This window comes from Aulonocara sp. 'chitande type north' Nkhata Bay, linkage group LG3, assembly GCF_057382095.1.
Source record: "Aulonocara sp. 'chitande type north' Nkhata Bay isolate Kocher_YH1m ecotype deep benthic linkage group LG3, A_spYH_male_GT1.1, whole genome shotgun sequence".
Taxonomy (NCBI): domain Eukaryota; kingdom Metazoa; phylum Chordata; class Actinopteri; order Cichliformes; family Cichlidae; genus Aulonocara; species Aulonocara sp. 'chitande type north' Nkhata Bay.
Window position 1 is genome coordinate 13,992,534 of NC_141346.1, and position 25,674 is coordinate 14,018,207.

Here is a 25,674-nt window from a genome sequence, read left to right on the forward strand (position 1 = left end):
AACGTCATCATTACAGCTTTGACTGGCAGCTGCAGTCACGGATAAACTTGCGTATCTCTGCTCGGGAATAGCAGATAGAGCTTAGGCTCTGAGAGGAGGACCAGCGTTTACGCTACGAAAACACGACCGAGTGTTTTAACCTGACAGCCTGAGGTGTTCTTCAGTAAACTGGACTACCCGACAGAAGGACCCAAGGCCCTGCTGCACTTTTTCGGTAAGTTAAACGTGTTTGTAAGCTAATCCGTAACTAACCTACACAAGTGTCTCATTGTTGTTTATTCACCTGACTGTTTGTTAACTGTAAATCTCTGACAACCGTCCTTAGCTCGGTCCTGAGACCTAGCTAGCTAAGATGAGGACTCGGCTGTCAGGGTTTGTTTAGCTAACCCATGCAGGTGAATGAATTTACCCTGACTAAAGAAATCAAGAGAAACGCTCCGGGCTACTCAGTCACTAATTACTGTTACTGTACTTTTGTTACAAGTATTATACTGTAAAAGCAACAGGCTGCATCCTGCTTCAGCTCTTGTGCAGAGCTGAATATTAAATATGTGCAAACAACAGCATGTTTTCAGTCTCTTGCCACATCTGTAAAGATAGTAACTTTTTTTTTTTTTAAAAGCTTGTACCTTGTAGCTCCTCATTAATCAGGAACTATGGATTAATGTACTGTAGTGTACTGTAATACTGAAAAAAATGTAAGAGAAGAACTTCAGATCCTGAGTGTGTGAGGACAGAAGAATCAGCTTTATTTCAATTTTGAGGGATAAAATTTATATTCGAGTTTGATGGTTCTGTTCTCTTTGTGATTACAGGAGCTGCCCTCAGATTCAGACCTCAGCACCACCCAGTAACAGCAGACAGATCATCCAACATGTTCACATGTTAACTGCAAAATGAACTGATGAAAACAGTACAAAGGTTAAAGTACCACACGTGCTGCAGTGAAAGCTGCAGCTTTATTGATAAAGTTGAACACAAAAAAACAAAAGGATTAATCACCCCTGTAACTGTGTCACTATATATCAGCATTAACAGGACCTCAGTTTGTATCTCAGACCTGCACAGCTTCCATTTTAAACACTTGATGTACTCAGCTGCATGAAGAGCACATTCGATTTTCTCTAACACAATTAAATAAAACCTGATGAAGGTCAACGGTCGTCACTTGTATGTTGAACTACAAACAGTTTTTTTGCACATAGTGTGTTATTTACCATAAAGTGATGCAGAGTTATTCATACCAGAGTAACCAGAGAGGATCATATATTTTTAAATATATAACTTTCTACAGGACTGAATATAATATCTTTATGTAAAAGTCCGGAGCCTCTGGGGAGTATCTGAGTATTTATAACATTACACAAACCAGAGGTCTCATCACAGTGTTCATGAAATGCTGGGTTTATCCATCTCCTGGGGCGGGCCTACAGAGGAGTGCTGAAGATTTCCCTATGAGGGAGCTGCTGGTGAAGATCATGAGTCCTGCTTGATCAATGCGATGAGCTTCAATCTTCCTGGTGTTTCTTAAATGATGCCTCTTTCAGTGGGTCAACAGAACTTCTGGCACAGGACAGCTGTGATGAAAGAAAGGGAAGAAGTTTCTCCAAACCTCTGGACCCAGAAACCCAGCTTAGTCCTGATGGTCTCCCTCACTAATTTCTCTCCAGGGTGAATGTAGCTGTTATACATAATACGGATTATTATTAAATAAAAAAAACACATTAGACTACACTACTGAAACCTTCTGCTGCTGTTTTTAAAGTTTCCATGTTACCAGGCTGTAGACTTTTTTTTTTGATATACAATTTTTATTCGTTATCAAGAATAGCATAAAACATAACAACCAAACAGAAAAGAAAGAAAAAAAATTTACACATCCCCACACACACACACACACAAATAACATATTTTCACTCAATTACCCACAGATATAGAAAGAGAAAAAGATAAACTCCAAGAATGAATTGTCCTTTACACTTACTTCCTATTTAACTGAGAACATCTTAATCGCAACCACCCCCCCTCAACAGTTGGGACAAATCATTTGGCAAATAAGAAAGCAAAGGGGACCAAACATTGAGAAAGAGACCCTCATTTCCTCCTAAAATAGCAGCAGTTCTTTCGTGAGGAATAACTTTAAATAATTCTCTGTACCACAACGTCACAGAGGGAGGTTTATCCTTAACCCAATTAATGAGAATACATTTCCTAGCTACCAGCAATAGTTTGTGACATAATTTGCGCTGCAAGTGATTCAATGTTACTTCTTTTGAGGGTAGACCAAGAAGAAAATACCCGGGGTCCCTTTGAATCAGGTTGTTAAAAATATTACTTAGTTCTTGAGAAATGAAGCTCCAAAATCTTTTGATTAATTTACATTCCCAAAAGTAATGAAAAAAAGTGCCATTTTCTTTATAGACTAGAGATTTAAACAGTTTTAGATCCATTACACTCAGTCTTAAATGTTAAAATCTCAAAGGACAGCATTATATTTTTGATATTAACAGTAACTCTGGGCCTCTGTGGAGTGTGCAGCTGATCTCATTGCTGTCTAAAAATGGATAAAAAAAAAACCATAAGTGTTGAAGACTATTAAGAGTAACAGGTGTGTAGCATCGCTAACTAGCTAGCAACAAGCCTCCAACACAGTGCATATGCTAGCGGCTAATGTAGCAAACAAATTAACAGTGATTTTAGAACTATAAGATGATAAGCTGTGTGTCTTTTTTTATAACAGTGACATGGTTGTATTTACCTTAATTAAACGAGTCGTCAGTCGCGGAAAACCAGCAAAAAACTCGAACCACAGGTGCTACGTAAAAAGTGTAGGGGGCGTGTTTGCGGTCATGTCCAGCAGGTGTGTGGGCGGGAGTGTTACAGTCGCTCCACCTCAAGTCACTACTGTGCAGACTCTGGCTGTGTCCCAATTAAGAGACTGCACGCTTGAAGTACGCATTTTAAGTGCGGTTACGTCACCACCACGCAACGACGGCTGTCCCAATTCGAAGTGTGCTTCAAATGCATACTCCAAATGCGCCGTCGATTTCCCCAAATTTCCCCAAATTTCCCCAAATATCAAGCGTGGTCCGGTGCACGCTTCGTGGTAAAGGAGAAAAAAAGAAAAAAAGAGGGGAAATGTGACAGACAGTTGTGACAGGTCATTCGTTAAACATTTCTGAATGAATTTCAATCAATGATAAACCTTTTTTATTGGAAGTTAATTTAAGAGAGTTTAAGTAATATTCAATTTCAATCAAAAACAAATTAAATGATGCGGTTGAGTTTTGAAATTTACATTTATGTATTTGGAATTTCCCTAATAAGATGGAGCGGCCAAAGAGTGAACTGTCAAAAGTACTGAATATGACGTCACTTATTTATGTGCGAATGTTTAATAATTAAAGTCAGTGATATGTGTGTGTATCACTGCATGCATGCATGCATGCATGCATACATGCATACATGCATACATACACACACACACACACACACACACACACACACACACACACACACACGTATATATTAGGGGTGCAACGATACACAAAATTCATAGTTCGGTTTGATACTTTGGTGTCACGGTTCGATATTGTTTCGATACAAAAAAATGTTTGTGCTTTTTTAATTTGTTATTTATTAAAATTATAAATATATATTTTAACTCAAAAGTACAGTTTTTAAATTTAATGTTGCTGAACCAATAAAGTAATAAAAAAATAAATAAATCTGATTGAGAAATCCCTCATCTTTGGAAAAGAGAGTTTATTACAGAGAAATGGCTCTTTCCAAAATAAAAGCTATACTATACGCTTCTTCAGGGCTATATTCTCATCAGCATATTAAACATATCAGGTCCCCATAAGAAGAATCGTGTGCTAACGGCTGTCTAAATGACTCGGGTAAAGTTTGTAGCATGCGTGCTTGCTTGTTTTTGTCTGCTTCCACTTGTCTTTGCACTAGGATGATGTCGGCGTAAATGTGCAGTCATATTCGTTGTTTTCCCGCTAGTGCTGTCAGCATTAATCTGAAATGACGTTAACGCCACAACACGGCAAATCTCCGTTAACGAGCTACCGCGGATTGCCCCGTGCGTGGGGCTGGACGGCCAACACGTTAACGAGCAAACTGCGCTAACGCAGTAGTTTCCACCCATGTAATTGAGCATTGCGTGGCACATCCAACATACTGTTTTACTTTTGTCCATGACGCGCATACCTTCAGAGTCATATGTCACATGAAGACCAAAATAGTTCCAAAGGCCAGATCTGAATGAGGGTGGGGGAGGTTCAATTTGCCATGTTGCAACCAATGACTGTATAAAAGATGGACGACGCGACACCGCCTCCTCCCATTGTGCAAAAATGAAGCCAAAATATCCCATTTGTGGAGGCTGCCATCTTGCAAATTTGGAGCCAGAGTCTGCACAGTAATGACTTGAGGTGGAGCGACTGTGTAACACTCCCGTCCAGCGACCGCAAACACGTCCCCTACACTTTTTACGTAGCACCTGTGGCTCGAGTTTTTTGCTGGTTTACTGCGACTGACGACTCGTTTACGGTAAATACAACCATGTCACTGTTATAAGAAAAGACACACAGTTTATCATATTATAGTTCTAAAATCGTTCTGTTGTTAATTCGTTTGCTAGATTAACCACTAGCATACGCACTGTGTTGGAGGCTTGTTGCTAGCTAGTTAGCGATGCTACACACCTGTTACTCTAATAGTCTGTGTTATTGAAGGATCAGCACTCCTTAGTTTTTTTAACCATTTTTAGACAGCGATGAGATCATCTGCACACTCTACAGAGGCCCAGAGTTACTGTTAATATCAAAAATATAATGCTGTCCTTTGAGATTTTAACATTTAAGACTGAGTGTAATCGATCTGAAATGTTATAAATACTCAGATACTCCCTCAGATACTCCCCAGAGGCTCCGGACTTTTACATAAAGATATTATACTCAGTCCTGTTTGTGCCGAGACGAGGTTGGGATATAAAGTAAATACTCTTCAGTTTTAAAGAACGACAACGCCACCCTGGGAATCTCACCCAGAGAATACTGGAAATAACACTAAATCACCAAAAAGGCACTTAGGTTTGCTATACTCAATCCAGAGACGAGGTTCAATAATAAACAAATTGACAATTTATTGGTAATTATTTAAAACACCAAATAAAAGCATAATCATAAATATTCAAGTACAAAGATGCTTAAAACGCTGGCCCTCCTCTCAGAGCCTTCGCTCTATCTGCTATTCCCGAACAGAGATACGCAAGTTTCTCCGTGACTGCAGATGCCAGTCAAAGCTGTTATGATGACATTTCACCCCAATTTAACATCACCGCGGTAGGAATTAGAATCAAACTTATGGGAGAGGAGACCCAATGGACATCAATCAGCGTGATGAGAACTATTGATAACAAAAGAAAGAATCTTTGGAAAAAAATTTATCTGAGGAGAATAAATTTATTCTAGTCTGACCCCAGTCCCATCCGCTAACATGGAGGAGGCGGGGTTTATGACCTATACTCCAGACAGACACCAGGGGGCGATAGAGACGTTTTGGCTTCATTTTGGGGGAGCTGCAACATTGGCTGCAGACTCACCCACCCCCACTGCTGCTGTTCCACCTCAGACACTTCACACCTCCTCTATTCACCCTGCTCACTCCCCCCCACCCCCAACAACAGCATCCAATACACACTCAACACAAGGCTCCAGCCTGTCTCTCTCAACCACCCAGGTTAGGAGGGAACTGAGGAGGATTAATGGCAAGAAGGCAGCGGGTCCAGATGGCATCAGCTCGAGGGTCGTCAGGTCCTGCACGGACCAACTGTGTGGGGTGATGGAGCACCTCTTCAACCTGAGCCTGAGGTTGGGAAGAGTCCCACAGCTCTGGAAAACCTCCTGTGTTGTACCAGTGCCAAAGACTTCACGCCCCAAGGACCTCAACAGCTACAGGCCGGTGGCTCTGACATCCCACCTGATGAAGACCCTGGAGCGGTTGGTCCTGGCTCAGCTTCGGCGCCTAATAAGCTCATCACTGGACCCACTTCAGTTTGCCTACCAGCCTGGCATTGGAGCGGATGATGCCGTCATTCACCTCCTACATCGTTCCCTCGCTCACCTGGAGACCGCTGGAAGCACTGTGAGAATCATGTTCTTTGATTTCTCCAGTGCCTTCAACACCATTCTTCCCTCGGTTCTAAAGGACAAGCTGGTGAACTCTGGAGTGGACCATCACCTCACTACCTGGATCCTGGACTACCTCACCGACCGACCACAGTATGTGAGGACTCAGGGCTGTGTGTCGGACAGGGTCGTCTGCAGTACGGGGGCCCCACAGGAAACGGTTCTGGCTCCGTTCCTCTTCACCATCTACACTGCAGACTTCTCCCACAATTCCACCCAGTGCTTCCTGCAGAAGTTCTCTGATGACTCTGCAATAGTCGGCCTCATCCCTGATGGGGACGACAAGGAGTACAGAGGTCTGACCCAAGACTTTGTGGACTGGTGCCAGCTGAACTACCTCCAGATCAACGCCAGTAAAACCAAGGAACTGGTGGTAGACTTCCGCAGGCACAAGCATTCTCCACTGCAACCACTGAACATCCAAGGTATGGACATTGAGGCTGTGGACAGCTACAGGTACCTTGGTGTTCATCTGAACAATAGACTGGACTGGACTCATAACTCAGACGCCCTCTACAGGAAAGGGCAGAGCAGGCTGTACCTGCTGCGGAGACTCAGGTCGTTTGGAGTGGAGGGCCCACTCCTGAAGAAATTCTATGACTCTGTTGTGGCTTCTGCTATCTTTTATGGCGTGGTCTGCTGGGGCGGCAGCATCTCTGCTGGGGACAGGAAGAGACTGAACAGGGTGATCCGAAGGGCCAGCTCTGTTCTAGGATGCCCTCTGGACCCAGTGGAGGTGGTGAGTGACAGGAGAACGGCGGCTAAGCTGTCATCCCTGATGGACAACATCTCCCACCCCATGCAGCAGACTGTGACAACACTGAGCAGCTCCTTCAGTGGAAGACTGCGGCACCCACGGTGTGGGACGGAGAGATTTCGCAGGTCTTTCCTCCCCACTGCTGTCAGACTCCATAATAAAGACTTTAACTGATCAAGCACACACATCCATACATATGCAATAATACTAAGTGCAATAATCCTTTCTGTCATCGTTGTATTTTTACTCAGTTGTATATAGTATTTGTATTTGTATTCTATTTTTATCTTATTGTATATTTATTTTATTTTATTCTACTGTATATAGTATTTTATTTTATTCTATTCTGTACAGTTGTGTACTGTATTTATTCTTATTGTATTATAATTTTTGCCTCATAACTTTTGCACTGTCCACTTCCTGCTGTGACAAAACAAATTTCCCACGTGTGGGACTAATAAAGGTTATCTTATCTTATCTTATCTTATCTTATCTTATGTCCTCCCATGTTTTATAGAGTCATTGGTTGCAACAAGCTTAGCTTCTGTCTTGCTAGCGTGTGCTGCGCTCAGTGGATCTGCGCTCGACAGTGCAGCATAGGCGGAGTAGTCGAACTCAGATCCACTGAGCTCTCAACAAGACGAGCAGACACAGACAGCATTGTCAGAAGAAAAGCTGATTACCCTCCCCCACACTTGTACCTGTGGCTTCATGTCCTGGGGTGGGGGTTGGCTGTTCTCTTGCCCTGCACTCCATTCTTTTGTTCATATTCCAAGATAATTTTTTCTATATGTACTCTTACCCTCTAGCAACCGCCATATTAGAATATTGCAAGCAATCACAAACTCTACAGTCTCTCTAACTTCAATGTATAGTAAGCAATCTATTATTCTCACTAGAGAAAAACTCAACATAAACTAAAACCACATCAAAGTTAGCTCCGTGCTTACCTTTAGATGAGCTCACAAACGAGAGAACTCTGTGATTAAGCTACAATCCAAGAGACAACGGTGGGCAGATCGATGCAGGTATCGATTGAAAAGTAGGTAGTTGTATATGTTCCTGTAAGTTTACTACTTTACTCCCGTTTCACGAAAAAGCAGCTGTCTCTGCTCGACTCCTCTCCTGCACACGCACTTTGCTCCGCCCCCTTTACCCAGCTCTGCAGCGATTTTTTTGCTGTGCGGCCACGTGACTAAGCTGCGCAACGTAATCACGTGATGCGTTATTTCAAAATTAGCGCCAATAGCGCTCCTATGGGATCAGAACATTTGCTGTGTCTGAATGCAGGGGAAGGATGCTCATAAGGACACTACCCACCTACGTCACAAGGTAGTGTCCTTGGACAAACTGGTAGTCAGAAAGTGAGCGGCTGTGGATCGCCCCCTTTTTTCAAGAGCACCTGGCTGCAGCCACTGTGGAGCTCCACAGTAACCGGAAACACGTGACCTCCACAGTAACTGGAAACACGTGACCTCCACACTAGCCGTAAACACGTAACTTCGGTGAAATCGACTTTGACAGCGAAAACTAAATTGCGTTTTTGTTACTATTGATGCTGCTGAGAAATAAAAAATGGTTTTAAGTGGGGGTTCTTTTTAACACTCTGGGTTTGTTCAAAAAAATTCACCATCCCCTAAATTGTTCGTGGCCAAAAGTGACACTTGCTGTTTCGCTGATTTTTTTTTTACAGTACATCGCGTTGTGATTGCTGTAGACCATTGTCAATCAATCTAGTCCAGTGTCTCCTGTACAGGAGCGGTCCCTAACCGTTCCGCGAGGGTTGATCCTCCGGTGTGAAATGTATGGTTGTAGTTGTGTGTCTTATTTTGAAAGAACTATTTACGCGTTACCATAGCGACCAGAGAGCCTTAAAAAGCAGAGAGGAGGATGTCACTGTCATTGTTGTTGGCGCACAGCTCAAGTTATGTTTATTATTACATTTAGAAAATACCACAGTTTCTTTTTTTTATTCTTTTGTTGTATTTATCCGCGACACCTTAAAGGTCGTTCCCTAAAAATATTGTCTGACATTAAAGTGGTCTGTGGTGCAAAAAGGTTGGGGACTCCTGCTGTACAGTACAGAATGCGTTTAGCTTGTCGAATTTACATAAATCTTCGATCGCTAGCAGTGTAACTCTGAAGTGCTGTACTGTATGTTTGGAAGTTTTCTCCCAAACAAACACAACAATGCCGACGAAACGTTTTGCACCCTCAAATGCACCTTTAGGTTTCATTCCATAATACTGGACTTATGTTTCTACGAAGGTTTGAACTCTAAGAGTGTTTAAACAAAAGAGAAAAGTGTGAAAATGTTCATGCCTGTCTGAGAAAAGTGTATAAAGCATGTAGTGAGGGGTTTTACAGTCTTAACATCTATAATAATTGTAAAAAATAAAGTTGGCTACTTCATGGATTTCACCTACCGCGGGTTATTTTTAGAACGTAACACCAGCGATAAACGAGGGGCTGCTGTATTATTAATAGTAGAGTCTGGGACATCTAATTGATTAACATCAACATTGATTATTATGCACTATTATTTTTGTTCAAGGAGAGCAAAAAATATAAAACTCTCTCTCAGCTTGTTTGTTGCCAAAAATGGCCACTTTTTGTGTATGTTCACAAAATGCTATAAAATGTGTATTTCTTAAAACATTTATCTACTTTTACCGATGTGACTCTTTAAAATAGCACCAGTCCTTTTCATCAAAATCAAAACTGTATCTAAATGTTTTACTCTTTATAGCCAGTTAGGTTATATATTACCATTAACTTTTCAGATAAAACGGTGATAAAGTCCTAATGTTTTCATGAAACTTCCTTTTTTTCCCCCCATCTGAGCATCGGGGAAAAGGCTGTCTTGCAATTGTTGAGGTCACTAGTGTGTGCCCCGTTTCTTCCAGGATCACTCTCTTTATAGGTTTTAGTGGACTCCTAGTACTGCGAAGTGGTTTCATGGTACAAAGGGATTGTATTCCAAGATCTGGGAGACTGTAGAAATGAGCAGTGATGCCCTTCCTACCATCTTTCCAGAAAAATAAGTGATCTGTAAGCTGTTAGGCTTACTTACAGCAGCAGCACTTTCTGCACCTGCATAAACTCCAGGACACATTTACTAACGGTGTTTGTTGCTGTATGTGCAGCTTTGAATTTTTTAATAATATATATTTTGTTAATATTTTGGCTATGGTGTCTTGTTATGAAATGTAAAAGAGTAAAAGTGTTGTTAGCATGTGCTTCAAAGATAAGTTTGACTGGGAAACTCAAAGCTCAATTGGCTGTATCAGCAGAAATTCACTGCAGCCTATGTAATATTTCATGCATCATAATTTATTCTACTCTATCTTGCAAATACATATTTGTGTGGCAATGTCATGCACAACACACACAACTATTAGATCCTTAAGATCAAACCCGTGTCATTGTTTTGGTCCACTGCAGTGCAGTAGTAAAAAAAGAATAAGTGAAGTGTCCACAAATGGCCAGGATAGAGCACAGAGTGTTAATGTTTAAAATGTATAAAAATATTATTGATTACAATTCTTTACTGTTAATATCAACAATAAGCTTTTTATTTTGAAAATACAAGTTTTAAAAAAAATGCTGTTACATTTACATTTAATGCTGTTACACTGTAATCCTTTATTATAAGTATGGACACAGAATAAAGTGAACAACATTTTGAAATAAGTTTAATTGGAATTTTGTACTATGTAAAAAACAAAACAAAAAAACAACAACGACGACATATTAAACAAACAAACAAACACAGCCAGTGCCTTCATTTGTCCATTACATGTCATAGCACTGACCCTTAGTCCCTGCTCATCAGCACATGCTTTCAAAAAGAGCTCCATGTCCTCTGCAAACTGAAAAACAAAGAGGAACAAGTCCCTTGCTCCAGTGTCTTCTTCCTCTGACATGTCTCTTAAGACCCTCTGCTGGTCCCCTTGATTTAAGGACAGATATTTTGGCATTGTTACGTGTCCACGGAAAAGTGCCTTATTTTGGACAACCCACTGCACAGCAGGACGCAGATCTTCAACAACTGCTGGCTCCTGTGTCAGGCAAATGGGGATAAAAACATAGTTATTTCTCTGTTGCAGAACAGTTTTTAACAGTTATTCAAATGTCACTAACCATGTAATTACACTACTGTTTAAAGTGAATACTGACCTGACTGACTTCCTGGAACTTGTGCTTTTTCAGTCTGAAAATGGGCACGTGTTGTCCTTCAAGCACAGCTTTGGCTTCCTCTCTCCAGTGTGCAAATAGCTTGCCAGAGCTACGAAGAGTAAGGCCACAGTGAGGGCATGTCATTTTCATGGACTTTCCATCAGCTGCAGTTTTATTGAACACAGAGGGTAGAGCATATGAATGTTCTAACAAAGACTCAGAAAATGGTTCAGATACCGAAGACAAAACCTTGGGGGGGAGCCGGGGCTCCTCGAAGAGTACTGCCGGAGGAATACGGGTCTCCTTGGAGAGTTCAGCGGGGAGCAGTCCTGATAATGGTGGCTGACTTGGCATTGAAGAATGCTGACAAGACAATATATGCCTTGCCATATCCCCACGCCGTATGATTGTAATCTTACAGACAGGGCGGTGAAAGTGTCCTGTTGTCCTACGAGGCAGCCTGCACCGGCATATCATTTTATCTGTAAGAGAAAAACAAACAAACAAACAAACAAACAAGTAGACAGACGTAATTTAAATGTAGTTGTATAGAATGCAATCAATTTGTCTAGCAATCAGATTGTACATGTTAACAAAAACATCTAAGCCAACCTCAATAATGAAAGCAAAATGGTATGGATCACAAAAGTTATGTCAAGAAAAGTGGTGAAAAGTAAATAAAAATATATTTTATAAAAACACTATTTTTGTTGCAGATGAATGCACTGAACTGTACAATATCAACAGCAACTTTTAAGTCAACAAAGATACTGCAGAAGTGCTTAAAAAAGTGCATATTTATAACTATAAAGTATATTTAATACAAACATACCTTTGAAAGGCAAAGCATTTTTTATATGCACACTTAGATGCTCCTCAATCTTTGCCCTGACAGTAGGGCTGAAAGTGGGGCACAGAGGGCAGTGAAAGAGTCCTCTGCAACACGTGTTGCATTCCTGCAATTCTGGCTTTAAGCCCGAATTCCAGATTGATATGTGCATCTAAAACAGAGAGAGAAACAGACAGACATATAACAGTCAATTGAACAGGGGCTAACTAAAATCTGGGCAATAAAAAAGCTGTACAGAAAAGAATGATGAATAGAAGTATTGATAAATATATAAATCTGTTTGTGACGAAATTTACAGTGTTGACGCTAACCAAAGGTGTCACAAGTACACACGTTCCTTACTACAGTTTAGATACCTCTGTTTAAAAAGCACTGACTCGACTTTTTAGTTAAGTCGAAGTAAGAAGTACAGGGTCTAAAATATAATTTATGTACAAAATTTTGAAGTAATCTTGCGTCCAAAGCACGCGTGCGGGGGGCTGATTTACAAATGTACGGATTACAAAGTACAGATACGCGTGCTAAAATGTGAGAAGTAGAAGTATAAAGAAGTATACAGTAGGCACAAAAAAGTACAGCAGTAAAGTAAAGATACCAGAAAATTCTACTTAAGTACAGTATTGAAGTATTCATTATTTTGCATCTCTGACGCCAACAATAAATCATACTCTAATGCAAAATGTGTTTTTTGCTTCTTCTCGCCCACAGAAGTCGTTAATCCAGCTCTCTTACTTAAACCAGGCCCAGGAAAAAACATATCTGTGTGTTTCTCTGCCATGGAGCACGATGAAAAAACATTAAAATAAGGAGGAATGTTGTTGTAACGCAAAAAAAGTGGCAACATGATCATTGTAAGAAAACTAGACGATTCCTAGAATTATGAAATCACTAACGGCAAATTTATTTAAGAAAGACTTAACCAACCTTTGCGATCAACTTGTAAGACTTCCACGGTATCCATGCGTGTTTACGGCTAGTGTGGAGGTCACGTGCTTCCGGCTACTGTGGAGGTCACGTGTTTCCGGTTACTGTGGAGCTCCACAGTGGCTGCAGCCAGACCCTTCTCCCTTTTTTCAAGAGCGTCTGGCTGCACCCACCGGTGAGCGCCATATTGCGACCTCCACACTAACCAGAAACACGTGACCTCCACAGTAACCGGAAACACGTAACTTCAGTTAAATCGACTTTGACAGCTAAAACGAAATTGTGTTTTTTTACTATTCATGCAGCTGATAAAGAAATTTGGTTCTAATTTTTTTTTTTAACAATATGGGTTTATTAAAAAAAATCCATCTCTTCAGCTTGTTCGTGGAAAAAGTGTCCATGTGTTATGTTTTTATTTCTTTGCTACTTTTTCTGCATAAAGGTTTTTTCATAAATATAAACTAGTCATTACTTTTTACATTTTTAATCCTTCAAACACCTTTTTCTAGTACAATGCACGTGTTTGAAGACAACCTCAAAACTCACCATTTCATATATCAGCAGTGCTACTGGAAATTGTTGTACAGTGGTCCCTATATATATGTTCTGGAAACGATATATCCATAAAGTTAATGTCAAACAGGAACTTTTGATATTGTTTTGTAGATGCTGGTGTTGCATGTTGACTGGTTTAGAAAGTCAAGAGTTTTTGTCTGCGATCATTTTCTTATGTGCTACTAAAAAGTTCAAAAATCTCTTTTTTCTTTGTTATAATACTTAAGGATGACATTGATGCTCGAAGGGAGGCCCTCATCAAAGTGCTCCACATGTGTGTGAAAGACAATTGCAACATCTTGGTGCAGGAGTTCATGGTGAGTGTTTTATGAGTAGATTGTGGCTTTGCAACATTTAAAAATGCATTTAGTTATCCACTTGATCCTCATTGGACTGGTTAGGACCAGTAGTCCTCTTTAATATTTGAAGTTCACATGAGGCCTGGTAGTGAACTCTTGAGGCCCCACCCCCACCCCTGTATTAGGGGTCACATCAGTGTGAAAAAACTTTAAATTTGTCATTCTAGTGAACAAAGGAAAATCCCACCAATATTTACATTAGCTTTTGTTTGAAAAAAAAAATGACCAACTGACCAACAGCTAACCAAATTGTGAGGCTGAAAGTCTAAATTCTAACGTCTTCTGAGTGACATAACCTGGATTTCTGATGGGCCGGTGTCTTTCTAACAAAAACTAATGTAAAGCATTTTAAATTATTATGTTTTTCACTCTCTCTTAGAAACTCTGTTAGACCATGAATGGCAGCATGGCAGGCCACTCTTTGGCTATAGCTATTTACTATGTTGCTTGCATTGGTTTAAATTAATCTACCATTAGAACTGGTAGATTCAAAAGAGATGAGTTTAAAAAGGAATCTTAAAGAAATGTTTTGTGTTTAACCAGGACTTGGCTGAGGCTACTGCACAGATTGAGAAAACCACAACCTCTGTCTCCAGAGGATGCGCCAGGCAATGACTTTTCTGATGTTGGCATCATCATCGAGGGTATAGTAGTTCTTCAAGATCTGGATAACGTGACCTTTGCAGTAGCCATGCTGTTTGGACTTTTTTTATTCCTTCAATATGAGTTACCCATCACAAATCTGCTACATTTTTGAGGTGATTCAAAGGGTGTAATGGAGTAGCAACTCAGCTCTCAAGAAAAGCTCACAAGACAAAACTGCTCCTGCAAGGAAAGCTCACTGTTATGCATGTGAGGTGATCAGCTCTAGGTGAGAGGACATTTAAATCTCACACTCGTTCTGCAGCATTTTTCAAGTTCAATTCCAGAAACAGATCGCAGGGTTCATTTTTATATACTCTGCAACTGCCATGAGGACAGGGCCATTTTTTTAGTTGTTGTTTGTTTTTCCTTTTGCTCTGTACAAGTTCTCTGTTTGTCTGTTTGTATTTTTCTTTCTTTTACTAGTGAAGAGATGTAGCGTGAACAGTTATACAGTCTAAATATCCCATATGGGTCATGTGAAATGGTATTTTCAGTTTCATTCGGTTGATGTAAAGAACGTTGAATATTTCTAAGTGTGCTGTTTTGAACCAAGATGTCACAGTATGATCAGTGCTGTAATTTTTGACAGTCACTGTATCAATGTTATTTTTGCGTCTCTTGAATAAAGGTTTTGACCTGCAAGTGCTAAATTCTTTAGTTATTGGGGTAAAATGGGTAATGTTAATAGGGAGGTGTTTGCCAATTCAGTAACCTAATTCAATGTTAATGGAAACTAACATTACCTCAAATTGTTTAGTTATAATTGTTGTTTAACTGAATCTTGATGTCACAGGCCTTAAATAGAATGTTTTGTATTGTTCTTTCCCAAGATGGTTACTTGCAGAGATGGGCAGTAACACGTTACTTGTAACGGGTTACTGTAATTCGATTACTTTTTTCAAGTAACTAGTAAAGTAAGGGATTACTATTGCAAAAACGGTAATTAGATTACTGTTACTTTCCCGTAGGAACGCTGCGTTACTCCGTTACTAAAACCGTGATTTTTTTGCGAGAATGTCTCATGACAGTGACGTAAGCAAGTGCAACGTTCACGACAACAGCTGTGTGCAGATCAACAGTGGATCATATATCAGTGCGGGAGAGGGTATGAGCGTGCAGCATTTAAAGCGTGAAAGTACTGACCTTATTTTAAGTTTGATTCCATAAAAATTGACAAAAACATTAGTGTCCGTTGTGGGTGGGAAGAAAACTTATTTTTACAGTGAAAAAAGCCCCCTAAACTTCCAAGAAAGCACCGAGTGCGCAACAACGTAATGGGAAATTCACAGAGAAACTGCTGGATTCTTCCACTGACTGCTGCGGCACACCTGCACCAGGATAAACCTCCGCCTACCCTGCTCCTGCTTTACAGGTGAAAATAAGGCAACAGGACCGCTAGTCTTTGACTTTATTTATTTTCTGCTGTGTTTTACTTGCATCTATTTGAAAGAGTGAGTGTAAACACACAAAAAAAGATTTTATTTTATGTGCTGGAATGTGCAGAAAATAGGTTTAAATATTAAACAAATTTCTTCCAGTCAGAGAATGTTGCATATAATTAAAATTTTCTTGATGCATAAAGTTAAAAGGTTAAAACTAATAAAACAAGTTTCAAAAAGGGCCTTTTCCATTTGATTACATTTTGTAAATGGCCTGCATTTGTATAGCGCTTTTCTAGTCCCTAAGGACCCCAAAGCGCTTCACACTACATTCAGTCATTCACCCATTCACACACACATTCACACACTGGCGATGGCAAGCTACATCGTAGCCACAGCTGCCCTGGGGCGCACTGACAGAGGCGAGGCTGCCGGACACTGGCGCCACCGGGCCCTCTGACCACCACCAGTAGGCAAACATGGGGTTAGTATCTTGCCCAAGGATATTTGGCATGCAACCAGGAGGCAGCCTGGGATCGAACCACCGACCTTCTGATTAGTGGCTGACCTGCTCTGCCATCTGAGCTACAGCCACCCATGATGATGGATTATGGTACCGGCCTGCTTCAAATCCACCTCCATCGTCCCGATACCCAAAAACTCCAACCCATCTTGCCTCAATGACTACCGCCCAGTAGCACTCACCCCCATCATCACTAAGTGCTTAGAGCAGCTGGTCCTAGCACACTTCAAATCCTGTCTCCCCCCCACCCTGGACCCCCACCAATTCGCATACCGCCAGAACAGGAGCACAGAGGATGCAGTCTCCATCGCACTGCACTCTGTCCTCTCACACCTGGACAACAACAACACCTACGCCAGAATGCTGTTTATAGACTTCAGTTCAGCATTCAATACAATCCACCCCTCACAACTCATCAGGAAACTGACAGACCTGGGCATCAGTTCCCTCATCTGCAAATGGTTACTGGACTTCCTGACCAACCGCCCCCAACATGTCCGGCTGGATAACCACTGCTCATCTACCATCACAATGAACACCGGTGTACCACAAGGCTGTGTGATGAGCCCTTTCCTCTACTCCCTCTTCACCCACGACTGCAGACCTGCTGATGGTTTCAACACCATCATTAAGTTTGCAGATGACACCACGGTGATTGGCCTCATCAGTGACAACGATGAGGCCGCCTACAGGGAGGAGGTGGATCGTCTGGCTGAGTGGTGCGACACAAACAACCTGCTGCTTAACACCGAGAAGACCAAGGAGCTCATCGTGGACTACAGGAGGAATGCTGACCCACATCCACCCATCCACATTAAGGGGACGGCTGTGGAGCGTGTGAGCAGCTTCAAGTTCCTGGGAGTCCACATCTCCGAGGATCTCACCTGAACGACCAACTGCTCCAAGCTGGTCAAGAAGGCTCACCAGCGCCTCTTCTTCTTGAGGACTCTGAGGAAGAACCACCTGTCCTCAGACATCCTGGTGAACTTCTATCGCTGCACCATCGAGAGCATCCTGACCAACTGTATAACAGTCTGGTACGGGAACTGCTCTGCCTCGGACCGGAAGGCGTTGCAGAGGGTTGTGAAAACTGCCCAGCGCATCGCCGGAGCACCACTTCCTGCCATAAAAGACATTTACAGGAAGCGGTGTCTGAAAAGGGCTGGGAAAATCATCAAAGACCCCAGTCACCCATCACATGGACTCTTCACCCTCCTGCCCTCTGGGAGGCGCCACAGGAGCCTCCGGACTAAGACCACCAGCTACCGGAACAGCTTCTTCCCCACAGCTGTCAGACTCCTGAACTCTGCCTCCTGACATCTGACCCACGTTAAACTCATGGACTGAACATACACACCCCCACAATGGACAACTGTACCCTCAAACACACAATAATAACATGGAGTGAACCACCACTCACAACCACTAGCACTTTATATAGCCTCTGTAGGAATTATATCTCACTTATCTTAACTGCACTACTGTATAGCTCTGTGTAAATAATCATTCTGTACATTCGATAATCTTTAATCCTACAACTGTTTACAACTTGCATAGTTCCCATTTCTGTATAGCTGTATATCTCAGATTTCTGTAAAGTTATTTATTTCATATTCTGTATAGTTTTTCATATTTATATCCTGTTCATATCCTGTACATAGCTTGTACTCACTACAGCCTGTACATACTTAGTTATAGAATATTCACAACATACTTCATACCGTGTACATTATAACATACCATAATAGACCCATTTCTGTAATATACTTACATATCTATACTATTGCTAATATATATTGTAATATACCTATATCACTAAAGCACTTCTGGATGGATGCAAACTGCATTTCGTTGCCCTGTACCTGTGCAATGACAATAAAGTTGAATTCTATTCTAATTCTATTCCTTTAAGCTCATGTCCAGTGGTGAAGGATGACCCACACTAATCACAGATGTGCTTTATCACCACACTGTGGAAGAGTTTGTGTATTTTAATGTACTTGGTATGTGGAAGCTTCTCCCACATTCTTTGCAGTAGTTCATTTTGTCTCCAGTGTGTCTACATTGATGTGGTTTTAGGTCCCATAATTGATTGGAAGCTTTTCCACAAAGCTTACAAAGAAACTCTTTCCCACCACCACAGTGACGACAGGGTTGAGAACTGGATCCATCTGTGTTGCTCTGCTTCTAATCAATATATTATAACACTGAGCTTACCGAGGTTAAAATAAAGAGACAAAAAAAAAATCCATACCTCACAGTAACTGCACTTGTAGAGTTACTTTCAGGAGTGGATCTGTTGGTGTTTTTTCAGCTGATGTGGAGCTTTAAACGTCTTCTCACAAAGGTCACATTTATAAGGTCTCTCCTCAGTGTGGGTAAACATGTGTTGTTTTATCTGTGCATCTGTTGGAAACAGTTTCCCACACTGATCACAGCAGTAAACACAATTTCCAGTGTGAATCCGTAGGTGAATATTTCGGTACCGTTTGTCGCTGAAACTTTTGCCACAAAAGTCACAGCTGTACGCCTTAATTCCAGAGTGGGCAATTAGATGCCTCTGTAAGTTGCTATTTCAAGCAAAAGACTTTCCACACAATTCACAGCTGTAATTTTTAACTCCACTGTGGACGAGTTGGTGTATTTTTAAGTCTCCAGCCTTGGTAAAAGACTTTCCACACAAGTTACAGCTGAAAGGTTTAAATCCACTGTGGGTGAATTGGTGTGTTTTTAAGGTTCCAGCCTGGGTAAAAGAATTTCCACATAAGTTACAGCTGTAAGGTTTAACTCCACTGTGGACGAGTTGGTGTATTTTTAAGTCTCCAGCCTTGGTAAAAGACTTTCCACACAAGTTACAGCTGAAAGGTTTAACTCCACTGTGGATTAATTGGTGTGTTTTTAAGCCTCCAGCCTGGGTAAAAGACTTTCCACACAAGTCACAGCTGTAAGGTTTAACTCCACTGTGGATGAGTTGATGTTTTTTTAAGTTTCCAGCCTGAGTAAAAGACTCATCACAGCTGGAGGTTTTCTCTCCCTTTCTTCTGTGAGGTTTGTCGGCCTCCTGAGAGCGCTGACTTCTTGCTGCATGTTGGTCCTGCAGTGACAGAGATACAAACAGAGGCAGTGAGTGAAATGCAGTCGTGGAACAAACTGAAACTCCCTCCGTTGGTGGAATCAAACATGTCAACAAAGACATTGATGGTGTGTTACCATCACCTTCTGGTCATAGTATCACATTACAATGATGTGCTTCAATGAGAGTTGTAATGAAAAGTACATTATTGAAGAAATACTGATCAGTGGAGAAAATCTTTCACTTCATAAATAATTATGAGTTGAACTGATGATATTGTTGTTTATATATATTTATTATTTATATGTGCTGATAAAATATGACCTTTGTATGTTCTTTTAACTTCTGCGGTTTTTGGTTGAGAATGTAGATTCAGTATAGAGATTGAAAATATGACGTAAAACCACAAAGGATTGTGGGTATGAGTGGCAAGCGGTACTAGCGCAGTCTTTCACATGAAAACAGTCACACAGCAATAAAAAGAAACACAAAAAATGGCAAGAAGCTGTTGTATTATTAACTGCAATAGCCGATCACATGACAGCCACGGGAATCCGACGAGTAAAGAGATCGGTTTTTATCAGATTACATCATGGAAGAGAAATTGTTTAAGCCATGTTTCCGAAGAAACAAAGAGCTGACGGATTGCCTTGATTGCAGACCAAATATAACGTTTCAGAACACTCCAGCTCACATGTTAGTCTGCTCCAAGCATTTCCACAAAGGTAAGTCTTCTGTTGTAGTTATTACGTAATTTATAATAACATAATTGTTGATGTAGGTTACAAATAAGTCTTATATTGATTTGAATTGAATTTGTTGCGCTCTGCTGCTTTGTTCACTGTGGCTTTGCGGGCTAACGTTTGTTGTGTTTTGTAGGAAAACCAGCTTACAAAGTGCAGGAATGTACAAATCATCAAAGTAAACTGGACTTGGGCTTGTTGCAGGGACCTGAAGTTACTAAACATTTTGTGAGTGTGTGCACTCACACTTAGGACTATATAATAATAAATATGTGCGTGATGAAAGTTGGGCAGCACAGTAACATCCTTATTCCACTCTGTATGCTTGTATGGGTCTAACCCTTTCATTCAGATATTTTCCTTGTACTTTTTTTATGCCTTTTCGTCAACTCTGTCTTTGTACAGACCTGCCGTGTTCACCATCGTTTTGTACATAACTGTTTTTGAGGCTAATAAAATGCAAGTTGGGATTAAAAGCACAAAATTTATGATTACAGGTGCTGGAAATGCTAGTGCTTGATGCGGTGTATTGATTTTATTGCCACTCGTACCCACAATGAAATGCGCGAAAGTCACATGGTCTGTCAATCGCTATATATGGATGAGCCCAGGATGGAAATATAAAGCTGGTGTTAAAGAGTTTTTAAAAACCAACCAGCTGTGCACACAGTTTCGATAACAATGTAACTGTGATATTTTTCTCACTTTTTGTGTTGAAGTCATTGTTTCCTCTGTAGTGGCTGAGCTGAGTCCAAATGGCTGAAATTGTTCCTCTGCTGCTCCACCAGACTCTTCTGCTGTTACTCAGCTGGGGCACAAAAAAGTATATATATTTATTGTATTCCAGATAAAAAAGAAGCAGAGCAAATAAACATTACTACACTCCTTAGTGACAACAAGACCTATGAAGCTTCAAGGTGAAAGCCCAGGTGAAAGCCTTGTAGGCCCTACAAGCACCTGAAAGGATAAAAGCCACTGACTACCCCGCACATCACCGCATTTACCCAGGGGATGCTACACCCTGTATATATGGACTTCCATAGTTCCACAAAGGAGTCCCGCTCAGAAACATTGGTAGCAGTATAAACTCAGCCACCTACAACATTTCCAAGCACCTCATAAAACATTTCAAAAATCACTTTGTTAATGTGGAATTCAAAAATGACTTTACAAATGCAGAATTTATTCTACAATTCATTATCTAAGCACAGAATTCTGTTTTTGAAGTGTGTGGCTATTGTATTCCTCCATATAGGGGGAGCAAAAATCAGATAGGAAGTGGCACACATCATGAGGGGGTACCTGTTAACAACAAACAGTGTGGTTGGCTAAGTTAACTTGCAAACAGGAGTTAGCTGTGCCTGACTACGATAGAGACTTCTTTCTTTTTTAATGTTAATGAAACAACAAGCTAGCAGTAGAAACTTAATTCGAAATAAGAAGTTCTGCTATCAGCAATAAACATATGGGGACTGACTGGACTGATAATGGGGACAAATGTTTGACTGACTTTACACTGATATGCAAGATTGCACCTTCTCCACCCAGACAAGGAAAAGGGTGGATGTATGCATGTTTTTCAGGAGCAGGAAGATGACAGCAACATCCTAGGGTCGCATAAGCTTGTGGGCCATGCAGACTTAATCTTGTAGTTGTTCATTTCTGTCTGTATTTACCAGCGGTATGTTATTCATGATGTGGTGGCAGATTTCTTTTCTTATGTATTAATCAATTTTCACATTAGTAATAGTAATATTATTTCCTCGCTTTAGTGTTCACCAGTTGTATTCATGCATGTAGAATGCTATCACAAGTGGACCCCTTGTTATTGCACCTTCACGGTGGACCCATTGTAGACTGGAAGATCTCCAGACATCCTGCTTTAAGGGAGGTTACGGGTGGTCATAACCTTTCTAAGAGATGGAGAAGGTCAAGGATGAGCTGGACTGAAAAACCCATCTCCATAGAGACTGTGTCAGCTCCCAAAAAGACAAAAAACAAACTAAAAACCAGCAATAAACAACTTAAACATAAACAATTACAAAGAAAGAACAATACAGTATCCACATCTGAACCAAAGAGTAAAACAGTGAAATGTGGATTATTAAATATTAGGTCTCTCTCCTCCAAGTCTCTGTTAGTACATGACTTAATAATTGATGAACAAACTGATTTACTCTGCCTTACAGAAACCTGGTTGCAGCAGGATGATTATGTTAGTTTAAATGAATCAACACCCCCGAGTCATTCTAACTACCAGAAATCTCAAAGCACAGGCCGAGGGGGCGGTGTGGCAACACCAGCCTATTAATTAATGAAAGACCAAGACAGACTTTTAATTCATCTGAAAGCCTGATGCTAAGCCTTCATCCCCCCCCCCCCCCCCCCCCTTCTTAATTCAGATAAAACTGAGGTTATTGTACTCGGCCCTGAAAATCTTAGAAATATGGTGTCTAAGCAGATTCTTACTCTGGATGGCATTACCTTGGCCTCCAGTAACGGTGTGAGGAACCTTGGAGTCACTTTTGACCAGGACATGTCCTTCAACGCACATATTAAACAAATATGTAAGACTGCTTTCTTCCATTTGCGCAACATCTCTAAAATTAGAAATATCCTGTCTCTTAGTGACGCTGAAAAACTAGTTCATGCCTTTATTACTTCCAGCCTGGACTACTGTAATTTATTATTATCAGGATGTCCAAAAAACCAGAGGTGTGGACTCGAGTCACATGACTTGGACTCGAGTCAGACTCGAGTCATTAATTTTATGACTTTAGACTTGACCTGAAAAAATGTTCTAAGACTTGTGACTTGACTTGGACTTTTACACCAATGACCTGGGACTTGAATTGGACTTCAACCGGTTTACTTGAAAAGACTTGATATTTCATCCCAAATATAAAATTTAACATGCATATTATATAGAGATTGAAAATGTGAAGTCATTCAGGGGTAAAACTGCAAAGGATTCTGGGAACTCGTGGCAAGAGGTACTAGCGCACGCATGCTTTCAATTGAAATCAGTCACACAGCGATAAAAAGAAACACAAAAAATGGCAAGAAGCCGTTGTATTATTAACTGCAATAGCCGGTCGCATGACAACCACGGGAACCCGACGGGTAAAGAGATCGGTTGTTATCGGATTACGTCGTTGAAGAGAAATTGTTCGAGCCATGTTTCCGAAGCAACAAAGAGGCAACTGGATTGCAGCCATTCAAAGACCAAATATAACATCTCAGAACACTCCAGCTCACAGGTTAGTCTGCTCCAAGCATTCCCACAAAGGTCAGTGTTTTGTAGTAGTTAATACGTCATTTTTCTTAACATAATTGGTAATATAGGTTACAAGCAAGTCTGGCTCTGAACAGAAATTGCCGCGCTATGCTCCTTTGTTTATTGTGCATAAATAGTGAATTGTCCTGACACAATATTGCGTTTCGCTTCTGTTATTACCATGGTACATTGACAAAAACATGTACATTTATTCACAGGGTAAAACAGGTTTTTGTATCACCAATTGCCCAGTGCGATTACAACATACAATATTGTCAAAGGAGCTTGCAAAGAAAAGCGTCTGGACTTCTTTAAGTTACTTGAAGTTTTCAAGTAACTTAAAGAAGTCCAGACCTGGATGACTGAGAACCTTCACAGACAACATACAATATTATTGTCACTGCTACATTTCTGTGATGAACCAGAAATTATTTCCACTACTAATTAATTACCGTTGAGCTCAAAGGTTATATTGATAAACTGTTAACGAATGTGTATTTATGACGACGATTTGTGAGACTGGTAAACTTATGATACGTACGATGGTCTTTCGTTCTACACGGTGCATTTCAAGGTCCTGCACCCATCCGTCAGTAAACTGTACCTGGGCTTGTTGCAGTGACCTGAAGTTACTAAACTTCACGAGTGTATGCACTCACTCCAAGAAGCGTATAATTATAAATATGCATATAAATATGCTACGATGAGATAGCTGACTTCATCAAACTAGCAAATCTTATCCAGGCTACGTTGGTGATGCAGTTTTTTTTTAATGTATATGATATTTTTGTCATGCGATTTTAAAGCCGGTCCTACAACCCCATCCAAGAATAACATGCAGCTTATCTCAGAACTGTCGGTGAAAATTATTCTAGGAGCTAGGTTTAATTGAGCTGCATTTTAAAGAGGTGCAATTTCACAATTTGTGTATATTTTCTAAGTTCACTATTTCGTCATGTGTTGAGAAAAACACAAATTTAAAAATTACATGGTCTAATATTTACATTTAGCATATAACTGCAATATTATTTTTTCGTTTTTTTTCAAAGACTCGAAAGGACTTGAAATTCAAAATTTCAGACTTGTGACTTTACTCGGACTTTTACACCAGTGACTTGAGACTCGACTCTGACTTGCCTGACATTACTTGAGACTTGACTTGTGACTTGAGGATAAAGACTTGAGACTTACTTGAGACTTGCAAAACAATGACTTGGTCCCACCTCTGCAAAAAACTCACTGAAAAGCCTTCAGCTAATCCAAAATGCTGCAGCAAGAGTACTGACAGGGACTAGAAAGAGAGAGCAGATTTCTCCTGTTTTGGCTTCCTGTTAAATCCAGAATTGAATTCAAAATCCTGCTCCTTACATACGAGCTCTCAAATAATCAGGCCCCATCTTATCTTAATGACCTTATAGTACCATATCACCCTATTAGAGGACTTTGCTCTCGCTCTGCAGGCCTACTTGTTGTTCCTAGAGTATTTAAAAGTAGAACGGGAGGGAGAGCCTTCAGTTTTCAGGCCCCTCTTCTGTGGAACCAGCTTCCAGTTTGGATTCAGGAGACAGACACTACCATGTGCAATCCTACCATGTGCATTCATGGATTTTTTTTTTTTCACATTCTGTCTCTCACAGTTGAAGTGTACCTCTGGTGCAAATTACTGACCTCTGTCATCATTTTAAGTGGGAGAACTTGCACAATCGGTGGCTGACTAAATACTTTTTTGCCCCACTGTATAGTTAGGGCTGGACCAGGTGACCCTGAATCCTCTCTTAGTTATGCTGCAATAGACGTAGGCTGCGGGGGATTCCCATGATGCATTGAGTTTTTCCTTTCCAGTCACCTTTCTCACTCACTATGTGTTAATAGACCTCTCTGCATTGAATCATATCTGTTATTAACCTCTGTCTCTCTTCCACAGCATGTCTTTTATCCTGTCTTCCTTCTCTCACCCCAACCAGTCGCAGCAGATGGCTGCCCTTCTCTGAGCCTGGTTCTGCCGGAGGTTTCTTCCTGTTAAAAGGGAGTTTTTCCTTCCCACCGTCGCCAAAGTGCTTGCTCATAGGGGGTCATGCTGCGTGCCAATGCCAAATTGTTATGGAAATTTTAAGAACAACCTGCACCACACCTTGTGAGCTTGATTGAAGTACGTTTAATAAGCAATGTGGAATGTGAAACATTCCAGCCAAACACAGGGATCATCTCTA

The 25,674-nt window shown here is 40.8% G+C and overlaps 1 protein-coding gene across 2 annotated transcripts in view; it reads right to left on the reverse strand.

Annotated features, from left to right (window-relative positions):
- Positions 1 to 10,560: 10,560 nt before the first annotated feature.
- The window catches only part of LOC147334070 (uncharacterized), a 50,982-nt gene continuing 35,868 nt past the window's right edge, over positions 10,561 to 25,674 (reverse strand). Inside the window, exons 2-7 of one of the 2 annotated variants that reach the window (XM_086286592.1) lie at positions 20,893 to 20,995; positions 18,626 to 19,465; positions 11,969 to 12,137; positions 11,374 to 11,618; positions 11,137 to 11,245; positions 10,561 to 11,018 (exon numbers count right to left, since the gene is read on the reverse strand). In XM_086286592.1, coding sequence (XP_086142718.1) covers positions 18,947 to 19,465; positions 20,893 to 20,910 — 537 coding nt within the window. In that variant the 5' untranslated portion in view covers positions 20,911 to 20,995 and the 3' untranslated portion in view covers positions 10,561 to 11,018; positions 11,137 to 11,245; positions 11,374 to 11,618; positions 11,969 to 12,137; positions 18,626 to 18,946. Of the gene's footprint in view, positions 11,019 to 11,136; positions 11,619 to 11,968; positions 12,138 to 18,625; positions 19,466 to 20,892; positions 20,996 to 25,674 lie in introns of both variants that reach the window. The other variant, XM_086286590.1, reaches the window with a different exon arrangement.